At 44.4% G+C, this 14,421-nt stretch overlaps 1 protein-coding gene across 8 annotated transcripts in view; it reads right to left on the bottom strand.

Moving 5' to 3' along the window:
* Window positions 1-560: 560 nt before the first annotated feature.
* Window positions 561-14,421, bottom strand: part of LAMA3 (laminin subunit alpha 3) — a 274,694-nt gene continuing 260,833 nt past the window's right edge. For all 8 annotated transcript variants that reach the window (XM_074022716.1, XM_074022718.1, XM_015440095.3 and 5 more), the window contains 7 exons: window positions 11,588-11,771; window positions 9,010-9,150; window positions 5,645-5,804; window positions 5,409-5,539; window positions 3,756-3,849; window positions 2,425-2,544; window positions 561-1,043 (listed from right to left, as the gene is read on the bottom strand). In XM_074022716.1, coding sequence (XP_073878817.1) covers window positions 898-1,043; window positions 2,425-2,544; window positions 3,756-3,849; window positions 5,409-5,539; window positions 5,645-5,804; window positions 9,010-9,150; window positions 11,588-11,771 — 976 coding nt within the window. In that variant the 3' untranslated portion in view covers window positions 561-897. The remainder of the gene's footprint in view (window positions 1,044-2,424; window positions 2,545-3,755; window positions 3,850-5,408; window positions 5,540-5,644; window positions 5,805-9,009; window positions 9,151-11,587; window positions 11,772-14,421) is intronic.

The raw sequence follows: 14,421 nt of genomic DNA on the forward strand, positions 1-14,421 counted from the left end.
TATTTTGTAGATAAAACTAGAAGCGAGTCCTCCATCCCATTGACTTTGGTTAGCTTGCCACACGAAGCTTCAGTGATGGTGCGTTACATCCATTTCAGCTTCCCTACTAGGTAGTTTGTGCCCTCAAGGAATTGATCATCATAATCTAGACTTGGTTGGTAGCAGGCTGGGGAAGGCTAGGGTTGGGAAGCCAATGGGCTTCATTAATTAATGGGTTCATGAGTTCAGTTTGTTTGTAAGTTACTATTTTATGAATATTATATGTCTCTGCAATTGGATTGCATATTCCTTACGGGCAGGAATTATTTCTTATCCCTCGCTGTGGTTGCAATACTGAGCACACACAAAACCTTCATCAGTATATGCTCCGTGATTATCTGTAGAAGACTATGTTGTAGGTAACACATTGACCTGGTGCTGAAGAATTAATTCAATTAACAATGACCATTAAGCCACTTGTGTTATGCTAATAAAACATCATAATTTAAGGACTACACTGCATTTTTTAATTCCATAAATTATAACCCTTTAACATATATGAAAGTTTCATATTCTTAAAGTGCTTTAAAATATATTTAATTTTTTTAACAAGTGGAAAAGAATGTTCCTTAAAAGACATTTAATTTTTTAGTGGAAATTAATATTACCAAAAACATTCTGTGCATGTTTGAATAACAATGTTTTTATCTTCAAGAAATGGGATTTGTATATAAAATACACGTGGAGCACTGAATGCCAAAGTGATGGGTATCCATGGTCAGAATTCAAAATTAGGTTTGCTGTTAAACCTGTCTGGTTGGTGTCCTGAGTGAAGAATGATCTCGAGCTGGGGTGGGAGGTGCATTGGGTAATCAGTGCTTTTGAAGGTGAATTTCCTTGCTGTGAAACAGGCATGGGTTAGTGGTCAGGACAGCCATTCAGACTGACAGGCCCCTGGACTTCCAAGGCTTCAGTGACAGGGACAGGGATGTGGTTGACAAAAATATTCCTCAGACAGCCAAAGAATGATTTCCACACAGGGATCCTCAGTGTCGTCAAATTGGCTGAAAGAGAAAGTGTAGAGGCGTTTAGCAAATAATTCATACTGTCCAGGGACTGTTCCCTGGATTTTAAAAGACAGTTTTTTTGTTTTGTTTTGTTTTGTTTTCTAGACAGGGTCTTGCTCTGTTACCCGGGCTGGAGTACAGTCGTGTGATCACAGCTCACTGTAAACCTGGGATTCCTGGGCTCACACAATCCTCCCACCTCAGTCTGCCAAGCAGCTGGGACTAGAGGTGTGGGCCATCACCCTGGGCTAATTTTTAATGTTTTTGTAGAGATGGGGGTCTCACTATGTTGCCCAGGCTGGTCTTGAACTCCTGGCCTTAAGTGATCCTCTCGACTCAGCCTCCCAAAGCTCTGGGATTACAGGCGTGAGCCACCATGCCAGGCAAAAGATAGTGTTAGTGGAGAAAGCTAAAGTGACCTCACATCTCAGCCCACTCAGCCTCTCCACTTCAGGCAGGCATCTGACACTCCACCTGCTGTGATAAATCAGCAACAAGGCTACTCTTCAAGTTCTTCAGAGGAGAACCCACAGCCCAAATCAATAGCTCTAAACTGGTGCTTTTTATGGGTAATGAAAGACCTACACAATTAACAACCAGATTATAGCATATTTGGAGGGACAGAAAACAATGAAGAATGAAAAGGCTCTTCCCAGGCAACATTCCAGTCTTGAACTTGACTCCATTTCAGCCTGATTCTCCCAGTCTGGTCCCCAAAAGCTTAATAACTCACCAGTAAAACTAAATACCTGAAGAGGACAGAGATCAGTTTTTCAGACCCTTTCCTGACTCTTTGCTGGTGTCAGGCTTCTGGGTTAATGCAACCTCTTAAGAGAGGCTTATAAATTACAGGCTTGGGGCTCACACCTGTAATCCCAGCACTTTGGGAGGCCAAGGCCAGTGGATCACCTGAGGTCAGGAGTTTGAGACCAGCCTGGCCAACAAGATTTCCATCTCTACTAAAAATACAAAAATCAGCCAGGCATGGTGGCACGTGCCTGTAGTACCAGCTACTCGGGAGGCTGAGGCAGGAGAATTGCTTGAACTCGGGAGGCAGAGGTTGTGGTGAGCCGAGACTGTGCCACTGCACTTCAGCCTGGGCGACAGAGTGAGACTCTATCTCAAAAAAAAAAAAAAAAAACATACAAACAACAAAACAAAAAAAACAGGCTTGGGACAAGGGGAAACAGCAGTAATGGGGCCTGGGCTGACCTGACAAGTGCTCCTTTCCAGCAACTGCCTTTCCCCATGTGCCAGTGCAGAGGGCCTCACCATCTCCACTGTCCAGCCAAGAGCTGCCCTGCCACTAACTCATTAAGAAGCGAATGTTCAGAGCTGACACAGGGCAACATGTTATAGAAGTCAGGACAAGAGTTACCTGGAGCACCTCCAAGGTGCAGTGGCTCTTGAGTGCTGGCAGGTGGGAAGGGGATCTGTCCAGCTGTGTAGCTACTGTCTGTGTCCAGTTCCAGGTGCAGGATATGTTGTTTTATGGTGACTGGGGAAAAGAGGTTGGTTAGTCTGTCATCGGAGGTGAGCCCTGCTTAATGTCTACACTACTGACTTTGTTTTAATTCCTTCATACCGGACCTGTGGGAACGCCGTTTGCAGGGATTTGGTCAGTTTAGATATAAATTCAATTAACTTCCTCTAAACAGCAGGTAGTGCTTTCATGTACATGAATGAATTTTACCCTTAAAATGAATCTGTGAAGAAGAAATGATCATTGCCCATTTCCCAGATAAGAGAATGTGTCTCACTGAGGAGTCTGACAAGATGGCTTGGTTACCAAGAGTTGGGACTAAGCTCTGGTCTCCTGTGTCCAGAGGCCATGCTGATTTCATGTGATCTCAGCTACTTTCTATGAAGACACTGACTTCTGAAACCTGATGCCAAAGACAGTGCTTTTGACTCTCGATACAAAATTCCTCTCGTGTTAACGATCTCAGCTAATTGCAATGTAGCTATCTTTTACATTAGCCAAGAAAAGACCAATTTTTTTTTTTTACAAAAGGTATTTTAGCCAAAATGGGTTCATAGATCTCTAATATCCACAAGTAATGAATAAAATAAGACTCTTTCTGAGAGGAAATGCTTGCTCTCCACTCATTGGTTTGTCTAAATAGTTTGTATTAATATTCAGTGGTTGTTGAAAAAAATAACCCAACAATGAGCCTTAGCAAAAACCAGATACTTACTGAACACTGACTGCATATCAGATACTAGGCTAAGAACTTTTCACACATTATCCCATTTAATTTCCACAACCTTAAGAGGCATACCCTATTTTTATTTCCATTTTACAGAAGAGGAAACCGTAGATAAAGAACAATTAAGCAACTTGCCCAAGGTCACACAAGGAAAGGGACGGAAGTAAGACTTTACCTCTGTTCTAACTTCAGAGCCAAAATCTAAATCACAATATTATACTATCTTGAAAACTAGCCTAGCTTATTAGTGTGTTGGGCTCCAAAAACAAACAAACAAACAACAACAACAACAATAAAACATCCGATAAGTTCTGGAGAATTGGAGGTGGCAACCATGAGTGACAGAAGCATGGCTGGGTTTGAGAATGGACACATTACTCGTAGGCTAGTCCTGATCAGGCACCGTGGATGGAGGGCTGAGGCTGCCTTTGGGAAGTTCAAGTCAGATGGAAAGGAGGCCTGTTTTAGTGCAGGAACAATCAGCTACTGGACAACATACCTGCCACCGAGTGCCACTGTCCATCACACAGAGACTGTTTTGGTGTGACTGAGGTTGAGGTCCCGCCTGCCCCACTGTCCATAGAGGCCGTGACCTGGAACACACACGCATTTTCCTGTTTCCTTCAGAAAGGCAGCTGGAGCTGACCTTCCCCTGCCATCTTCCCTCCCCAAACCTGGCCAACTGACAGCTTAAGTGCACGTTAGATATTGACCCTCCTCTACTTTTGAAGCATGTGACCCCATGGGGGTCCAAGGCTTCCGGAGATCTCTCTGCTGCATCCCTTCCAGGCAGGCAAACTGTAAACCAGGGTGGACCCTGGCCTGAAGTCATCACCAATGGCAATGATTCAAATTCTAATTCTAATTCTAATCCAAACCCCGCCCCCATCAGCTCAACTCAAAGGTTACTGATTGGAATCCTCCTTAGCAATTAATGCGTGACGGTGGCTCTGTGCAGGATATGTGAGATGTGGAAGGCAAAGCTACTGGGGGAGGTCTACAGCCTGCCGCAAGGGCCAGCCCACTGTAATAGTTCCATGCATGGATTATAGAGGGGTTCTCGTCCAAGACTTTAAACAAGCAAAATGACTGAGTTTGCACTGAGCATGCGTCGCGAGCCAGGCAGGCGGTCTGTTTTGTGCAGAACCCCACAGTCCTGCTTTCTAGATCAAGGTCTCCTCCAGGATTTTCCAAGGGTTGGATCAAGGGGAATGAAATGAGAGGACTAAAATAAGTGTATTTATAAATAATTTACATTTAATTTGCATGTAGCTAGATGGGACAGCCTATTCACAGGCAATTTTTGAGCTAAACAATGTCACTACTATTATGAAGATCATCAGGTCTTGATCTGTTCTCCTGAGAATAATTCCCTCCCAGAGACTCTCAGTAGAGACTCTCTCCAGCCCCTCCTCTGAAAAGCCAGAATTGTCTCAACCACCTTACAAGTGGATAGTTACTTGCTTCTCTGGGCTACCAGAGACCTACTCAGACTGAATTAAAGGCTACAATAGAAAGTGTTCTAGGAGTTTGGGGCATTTTATTTTCTTCTGGGATTCTTTTCCCCTCACATTCAGTAAACTGTGGAGGGACTGAGATGAAAGAAAATGGCATATTATATCAATCTTTCACTTGAGGCCTCAACTAAAGGTCTTCCTAGAAGAATTTGCTTTTAAAGAGACGTCTTTGAGAAGGAAAGAGATATAACTGAGAGTGGTGGAAAGTAAGATATTCACTCAGGCCTGTGAGTGATGGGACAGATGAGGTCGCAGAGATGAGGAAGAAATCCATAAGAATTGAGTATATGACAATTTCTATAATCTTGACAAAAGCCATAAGATATAAGAGTTATTATCTATATTTTACAGATAAGTCTGAAAGAGCTTAAGCAGCTTCCTTGGGGCCATATAACCAAGTGCTAGAGTTGCAATTCAGCCTGACTTGTTTGAGTTTTCCCAGTTTTAAAAATTAAGAACAGAAAACATGACGATAAAATTACTTGCTAAAGGGAAATGGTAAGTTAGCCCTGAAGGCAAGGCTCTTAAATACAAGATTGGATCTCATTTTCTACTACAAACCTGACCCACTGTGGCCTCCAGACATTGAAGCTGGTTGCCACAGACCCTCCCCATGGCATCAGACTGCTACGCACCTTTCCGGCCTCCAGGTAAACACCTAAGTGCTTCCCGGGCTGACTTCCGATGTGTATTAGGATCCCTGTGAGACTTCTTGGGCGGATGCTGAAAACAAGCTTAAATTCTGGCCCCAGCAACACAGAGTGAGCTTTCAGAAGAGAAAAAAAAGCAGAAGTTAAAGCATCACCATGAAAGAAAACAGGATACAGTTCTTAAGATGCAAAGACATAAACCCTATAGAACTGCTCCTTACCCAAGATGACATGACCTCCTTCTTCGGAGAAATAAATGCCTTTCTCCAAAGGACCACCCAAGCAAGAAGACACCCCGAAGCTTGAAGAAGGGGTATCCAAGGGTTTTGAATCCAGCTGAAAGTTCTTCAGGCATCCCACAAAGCTGTTTGTGGGGAGGCTCTGCAACCAAGCAGAAAAGAAAAGGCTCATTACCTACACCTCCAAGAAAGGCATGGGTAGCCAAGGCAAAGGGCACTGCAGCTTGTACGCAAAAGGCGGAAGGTAGGTAGGGATTCATTCTTCCTGCTTCCAAGTCAGGTTCTTCAAGCTCTGGTTCTAATGGCTGTTCTATTTGGCTCTCTGCCCACAGTACCAAAAAAACCCTGTATACCAGATGTTGGGTGGGTGGTCGAAGATTGCAGGTGCCACCAGACCAAGTGGTGTGTGTGCAGGAGGGTGGGGGAGTGCAGGTTGCCAGCTTGTGCTAGAATAAGAACAGGGAAAGTTGACCCGACCCTGGTCCTCACAGTCGGAGCAGCAACAAGGGAAATTTCCTCCTTACAGTTCACAGATTTCACCGTCTCTTTGCAGATACAAACCCCTTCTTAGAGTTCCATGAGGCAGTATGATAGCTTAATGCAGGGCAGCTGACAAAAATAAAGAGGCCACAATGTTCCCAAAATAATAAAATGCAAAAAAATCTTCCTACATTGTTGGTCTCAGTGCACCACCACCAAGTCACGAATGCTGCAGAGTTAAAATAAGACACAGCGTGCATCGTCAGTGGGCTTGCGTGGAGCCCCATGCCTGCCTAGAGCTGGCTGGAACAGGGGACTTGTCTCCTGGGGCCCAGGAACAGGCTGGAGGGGTTTTGTGCACTCCTATACTATACACCAGATATGTTCTGCGTGTGCACATTCCTGGGGAGAAGGACTGTACATTTCATAAAATTCTCAAGAAAGTTTAAGATTCACTGAATAAAACTCCTGGACTCCCTTCTAGAATGAGTGCCTTTTGGACTCTGGAATCCTACAAGACAGATGTGGTAACAAAGATATGGTAACTTTAAGAGAAAATGGTGGCCGGGCGCAGTGGCTCACACCTGTCATCCCAGCACTTTGGGAGGCTGAGGCTAGGAGATCACCTGAGGTTAGGAGTTTGAGGCCAGCCTGGCCAACATGTTGAAACCCTGTCTCTACTAAAAATACAAAAATTAGCCAGGCATGGTGGCAGGTTCCTGCAGTCCCAGCTATTAAGGAGGCTAAGGCAGAAGAATTGCTTGAACCCAGGAGGTGGAGGTTGCAGTGAGCAGAGATTGTGCTACTGCACTCCAGCCTGGGTGACAGAGCGAGACTATGTCTCAAAAAAAAAAAAAAAAAAAAAAAAAAAAGAGAGAAAATAGTGATGTGATAGATGTACACGGTGTCAGCATCAACAGTAAACTACTGATTGGGCTCCCTATGAAACTTTTAGTTTCTTAAGATTTGTCATGCTACACAATGAAAAAGCTGTGTCCAAAAGCTAGGACTCCCCAGGATGGGCCAGAACCCAGCATTGATCCCTAAAGGCTGACTGCAGTGCTGGTGTTCAGAGGCAGACACTGATCGGATGTGGCCTGCTCCTGAAAAGGATATGTGGGAGGGCCCATGAGAAGGTTTATACCCTTAGGTTGAAAGAAGGCTGCAAAAAGAAACTTGGTTTGTAAAGAATATTGTAAATGGGATGCTACTAATTGCCCCAGATATTACATGCTGGGTGTGATTAGGGTGGTTTGAAGAGAATTTATCCAAGGCCAAAGAATACGCAAATCCTGCCCCGTCCTGTGATTTCTCTGAGTTGAAAATAGGAACAGAGGTTGAGAAAAGCAAACATGAACAATGAGAATCCTCCTTAGCAATTAATATGTGGTGTATATTTTTTATATATATATATAATGTGTATTAAAAATAATGGATAATACGCAATGTATTTTATGATATATATATGTTACTGTATATAACAAAGCGAAGTAATACTCTATTGCCTGCTGGGGTACAGTACATATACTTTATTGTGTAACACTGGAGCTCTGGCCCAAACCCCAGTGCAAAACCCAAGTGGGCCAGGCTGAGCCCTGGTTGAGGCTAGGTCAACCTAAGCAGCTAGCATCCAAGCTGGTGGAAAAGATCTGCTTTTGTTATGCCCATTTCTAGGCCCAAATTTGAGCCTGGGGCTCTTCCCCCGCTCCCCACCCCACTGCAAGGAAACATCACACCAGAATGTGCTACCAGGTCTGGAGGAAAGGAGCAAAAATTGCATTAAGGTGGGGGACAGTCCCTAGGACCTGAGCTGTTGATAGGCTCATCTTACTTAACTTTGTGGGGAGGAAAAAAAAAAAGGCAAATCCGGGACAAGGAAGACAGGTGCCCAAGGCTGCCTCAAGTAACCCCGGTGCAATTAACACTGTGGCAGGGGGTAGGAGAGAGAAAGGGAGAGAGCACTCACAGAGCTCAGCCCAGGGGCTGTGACCCCATCAGAGTGCCCCATCAGAGCCTTGAACTTGACAAACCTAGAAAAGCACCCGTCCTCTCTGGGGACAGAGGGAGTCCCAACTTTCCCTTCATCCAGCATTCCAGAGTTGGGTTTTTGAGATAATTTTGTTATTTCAGACTTCAAATAACATTAAAACACATATTCTGTTATTAAGTTATTCCTTTTTCAATTCTCTTTCTAGCATTTGGACAAGGACAAGGAACAGCTTTTGGCTTTGTGCTAGTATGTCTTAAATACCCTCTTGATTATGTGTCAAGCACTTTTTTTTCCCAAGCGAAGAGCACATAGGTCATACTACCTAGTTTGACATTAATAACATTGTTTGGTTTTCAAATGTTTGTTCCTCATGGTTACCTATTATTTATGGTAAAGAATATTGGGTTTCCATTTATGAGTGAGATAAAAAGATCCCATAGAAGCATATTTAAAATAAATAGTTTGATGGAGAGGAAACCCTTAAGCCAATCTTTTACCTTATGGCAAAGATGGTGAAAGTGGCACAAATTACTGTAATTTGAAACACATTATGTTAATCAAAAAATCTCTGTCTATAACCTAAAATCTACATTTTTGCATTCCCTGGAGCAGAAGCCAATAGATTCAGGTTTAGGAAGAGGTAGAGAAGCTCTATCTTTACCCCTTCAGGCTCTGCGTCTCAACCTCCATCTTAAAAATGAAGGCTTGGGGTTAAGAAATGGGCACCTACTCCATGTGGTTGTGAACATTAATTAGAACCTTAAAAATCATTTAAAGTATTTTGAGATTCTCATATGTTGAGTATTTTGAATATCTCATACAATCATGCCTATAAGGTGAATTGTTTTCGTCCATGGCTCTGAACGTAACTATTTACCTTTGGTTTCCCTGATGGAGGTGATCCCAGGTAAACTGGTCCTCTGAGGCTGACGGTGGAGTTTCCAGGCAAACTTCCCTCCCGGGCCCTCAGTCCATCCACAACCAAGCGCCCCTTTTCTCCATCATGGCCAAACACCACCTTCAGAGTAAGGAAGATACATGAGTTGTATTTTTACCTTTGACAATTGGTGTTGTATGTTATTAAATATTAGTGGCCAAATTAAAAAAAAATAGCTTCAAAAGATGTGAGATTTTTTTTCTCCGATTATCACCATCACCATCATTTTGTAAGATTCTGTGAAATACTGAACAAACTGAGCTAAAAAGCGGAACTAAAAAAAGGTTGTTCAGAAGTGAACTAATCAAAAGATATTATAGAATTGATCTGGAAACTTACACAAAATAGAAACAGTTAAAGGCACAGCCACAGGCAACCCCCTCCATGTAACAAAGGGGCAGGGACAGTTTATACAGTGCTGGGGACGGGGGTGTGCTGGAGTTGTGGCACCCTGGGCAGGCCTCTTGGAGCAGGTGGAACGAGGGCACTTCTCTTCGAACAAGAGGAGGGTTTAAACTCTTTTATAAAATTTCTGATCCCTGGGGTCTGGTGTGGATTCTGCCATCTCACAGGGTGTGGTGAGACTATTCACTGAGGACACTTCCATTTCTTTTTTTTTTTTTTTTTGAGACAGAGTCTTGCTCTGCTGCCCAGGCTGGAGTGCAGTGGCACGATCTCAGCTCACTGCAACCTCCGCCTCCCGGGTTCACACCATTTTCCTGCCTCAGCCTCCCGAGTAGCTGAGACTACAGGCGCCTGCCACCACGCTCGGCTAATTTTTTGTATTTTTAGTAGAGACGGGGTTTCACTGTGTTAGCTAGGATGGTCTTGATCACCTGACCTCGTGATCTGCCTGCCTCGGCCTCCCAAAGTGACACTTCCATTTCTATGCCAAACTGTGACCTTTGGCCTCTACTGCCTGCTGACACCTGGGCTTGAAGGTCTGACATGCCTCTCAACCCTGAGATGTTCACGACAGAAATCCTCATTCTCCCCCAGCTCTGAACTGCTCTCCTCCTGGCCACATCTGCCTCTTCTCCATCTTCATCTCAGTAAAGGCCCACTAATGACTCAATTGCTGGCCCCAAATCACAGGATGCTGGACCCTCTCTTCCTCTTACCCTCTACATGTGATCTATCAGCAAGGCCGCATGATTCTACCTTCAGCCTGCGTCCCGGCAGTCACTTGTCCCCACTGCCCCACAGCCTCTGCAAGCAAAGGCAATGACAGCCATGTGGGCTCCCTGCTGCTACTCTCCACCCCTGGCAGTCTCTTCAGCTAAAGAATTAAACAATATATGAATCTGTACATGTAAGAGTTGTTTGTTTTTTGTTTTGTTTTGTTTTGTTTTTTGAGAGTCTCGCTCTGTCACCCAGGCTGGAGTGCAGTGGTGTGATCTCGGCTCACTGCAACCTCCACCTCCCGGATTCAAGTGATTATCCTGCCTCAGCCTCCTGAGTAGCTGGGATTACAGGCACGTGCCACCATGCCCAGCTAATGTTTGTATTTTTAGTAGAGATGGGGTTTCACCATGTTGGTCAGGCTGGTCTCGAACTCCTGACCTTGTGATCAGCCCGCCTCGGCCTCCCAAAGTGCTGTGATTACAGGCATAAGCCACCACTCCTGGCCAAGAGTTTTAAGACTCTTTAAAAGCTTTACAGACACTTTCAAATAAAGTCCAAAGCCGGAGCTTGGCCTTCAAAGCTTAAATGATCTGGGCTCTGTCTTCCTCTCTAATTCCATTTCTTATCACTTTGTGTTTTGTTCATTCAGCTAATTCCCACCTCCAGGTCCTTGTTATTTGCTCTTCCCTCTGCCTGGAAGCCCCTCCCCATAACTTCATGTGACTACCACCTGCTGTACCAGGGCTCTCTCTACTGCCTTATCTAAAATAGTCTCCGTGCTCTGTCATTTTCTTACTTCGCGCTAGTGTTTTCTCAAAGCACTTGCCAATCTCTGATATTACACTGAGGAGTGTTTGCTTCTGTGTTCCAGGAAGGCAGGTGAATGGCTAAGGGAATACAACTTGTCAAGTCACGTACATTTGCTGAAGTCCAGTGGCCTCATTAGAGAAAGAAATAGGTCCCTTCTTGCCTTAAATGGTATTTCTTTAAATCTGGAATGGTTTTAAGCAAGAGCTAAGATGCTAGCATCATTCTAGGTCCAGAGAGGGGCCTGGAGGCCTGGAGGCCTGGAAATTGGTCATAAGGGGGAGAAATGGTCCAGGAGGCAGGAGTGAGAGTAGGCAAGGGGCATGAGGCAGACTGAGGAGGGCTGGAGGGAGTGGAAGAAGCATCAGTAAAGTCCATCTTGACTTTACTGTCTAGGATGACAGCCATGCAACATGTGTGCCGCGGCCTCCAGTACTGAGATGCTGGGCACGCAGCACCTGCAAGCACACAAGCTCTGCCACTCCATGCCTTCATGTCTGGGAAAGATGCTGGGACTCCTATTTTCAGCAACTCCAACAATGCATTCTACACCAACTGGAGGTACTGACGCAGCCCCAGCTCTTACCGTGTGCCACTTCCCATCATTGCATTTCTCCTTGCTTTTGATCCTCAATTTTTTCCCATCTGTCCCCAGTGCAAAGACCAGACGTCCTTTTGAAAGATAAAGAGCCATAAAGGAGTTCTTAGTGCCCGTGTGAAACACCAGTCCTCTGGAGGATGTTGTCTGCACGTCCACAGCAAACTGTGACCTGTGGGGAACACCGGCAATGAAGGGAAATAGAGGTGTTCAGTGTTCCTTCGAATCTCAGAGCTGAGACAAAGGGTGGGGAGCAAACACCCAACCTCCATTTTTCAAATAGATAAGCTAAGGTAGGTACTGATTAAATGACCTGTTTCTCTCGGAACTTTAAAAAGCTATTCTATTCCAGCTGCTAACGGTTTTGTTGTATAACTTCCTTACGACGTTGGGGAATAACATGGAACTTTTGTGGCAAACTTAGCTAGTGGTGTAAGTCCCAGCACGTGGCAAGAAGAAACATATCTGAATCTTTTATTAAAGTCTACATTTCTAAAAGTTATGGTAAAATACACTAACCTACAATGTGCCATCTTAACCATTTTTAAGTGTACAGTTCAGTACTGTTAAGTACATTCAGATTGTTGTACAATCAATCTGGAAAACTTTTCATCTTGCAAAACTGAAACTTGTACCCATGAAACAAGAGGTCCCTAGTCTCGCTTCCCCACAGCCCCGACAACCAACCACCACTCTACTTTCTCTCTCAATGAATTCGACTACTCGAGATACCTCATGTAAGTAGAATTGTACGGGACTTGTCCTTTTGTGACTGGCTTATTCCACTGGGAAGCCTGTACTTTTCAAACCCAATGAATATGCATTCTGTTTTGTGTGTATTCATGGAGAGGGAAGTTGTGGAGAAGTAGGAGACAACTTGAATAACAAAGATGTGATTTAAGCATCAAAAAAGCATTTCCTTTCTGTTAGACAGATTTAACACAAAGATGAAGAAACACAGACCCACCTTCTCCCACCCACCTCTACATTTCTCAGACCCAAATACCCTCCCTATGAAGGAAGAAGAATGAGGCAAATATCATGCGGTAAAAGTAGAGTGTGCCAGGCACAGTGGCTCACGCCTGTAATCTCAGCACTTTGGGAAAATCTCAGCACTTTGGGAGGCCAAGGTGGGCGGATCACCTGAGGTCAGGGATTCAAGACCAGCCTGGCCAACATGGGGAAACCCTGACTCTACTAAAAATACAAAAATTAGCCAGGCGTGGTGGTGGGCACCTGTAATCCCAGCTACTTGGGACGCTGAGGCAGGAGAATCGCTTGAACCCAGGAGGTAGAGGTTGTAGTGAATCGAGATCATGCCACTGCATTCCAGCCTGGGTGACACAGCGACTCTGTCTCAAAAAAAAAAAAAAAAAAAAAAAGCAGAGTGCAAGTTGTTAGTATTCATTTACATGATGGTTACATGTTCTATGCACATCCAGCTAAGCGAGCTTTACTTTTTATGAAAACTCACACTCATCCATCCACCCACTCATCAAACAAGTACTTAATGAGTGTGGGGGATGCATAAGGTGCAGTGCTGGGCAGTAGGAATGCAACGATGGACATTTCATTCCTTGAGTGGTTTATGGTGCAGGGGTGCCCTGAGAGGGATGCATAAAGGTGTGCGTGAAAGGGTCGTGGGAGATGCAGATGTCAATAGGCTGTCTTCAGCCATTCCTGTGGCTAATGTCTAAGCAGACACCAGACAGGAGGCAGGAACTGCATTCATCCCACTCACAGTGGCATCCCCAGTGCCTATGATGCAGTAGGCACTCAATAAATAGTTACTGAATTGAATTAAATGGTAAATGGAAAATTTGGAGGCAGAAAGCAGAAGTGGAAGAAACAAATTATACTGTTAATTCTCTTTGCTTTTTAATTCGGTGAGGCTAAGATACACATTTATTCTTCAGATTAGCAAGTTTCCTTGAGGGCAATGTTCTTCAAAATGAAAGAGAAATCTATATTTGTTAAATTAAGCCAACCAGATGGTAACACTGCTCAATATTTCTCCTGGTGTGTCTGTGTGTTAGTGCGGAGGTTTAGAGAACGAGGGGTAGCCAAGTTAAGGAGGATATTAGAACGTGCTGCAGAATAGAATGTACTTTCCATATGTGGGCCTGGTGATCAGACTTGACATTTGCTTTCCAGAACTGTTTCCTAAAGCAACTTTCTTTCATAAAAGACTAACTGACTAACACCCAAAAAAAGGCAGCAGTGGATTTAGATCCCAGTACATGACACTGTAGCTATGACTCTTCATTGCTGGAGGATGGGAGGGTAGGGCAGAGAGCTAAAGAGCATTGTTATACATTCACCAAAGGGGTAAAGCAATGGCACCAGTTCTAAAGGACTGTCAGAACACTGCCAGAATGTAAATCAGAATGAGAACAACAGAATCCTCCGACTCTTTCAACTTTCTGAAAATAACTGATTGCTACAACATTTGGGGCTAAAATATAGGTTGAAAATTATATTTACTGATTGACTCTAAAAAATTTTTACCTTTTAAAATGTTACTTTTTCATTAATGATGTACGGTTTAATGTTGGACGGGAAGGCACAGGGGTTGAATCATCAGAAGTTGGTAACTCACTGCACCGAATGTGTTGAGAGAGAAGCTGCCAGGGAGGGGAGGGCCAAGCTGATGGGGAGGCCACAAGGGGGAGGCCAGAGGCAGGAGGCTGGGGAAACGGGAGTCCAGGCAGTTTCTTGAAAGAGGGAGGTCATTGTCATTAAGGTCAACTTGACCAAGAAAGCGGGGATGGGAAGTGGGGCCTCCCCACCAAGAAACAGCTAGGGGAGGGGACAACTGGAGG

This window comes from Macaca fascicularis, chromosome 18 (assembly GCF_037993035.2).
Source record: "Macaca fascicularis isolate 582-1 chromosome 18, T2T-MFA8v1.1".
NCBI lineage: Eukaryota > Metazoa > Chordata > Mammalia > Primates > Cercopithecidae > Macaca > Macaca fascicularis.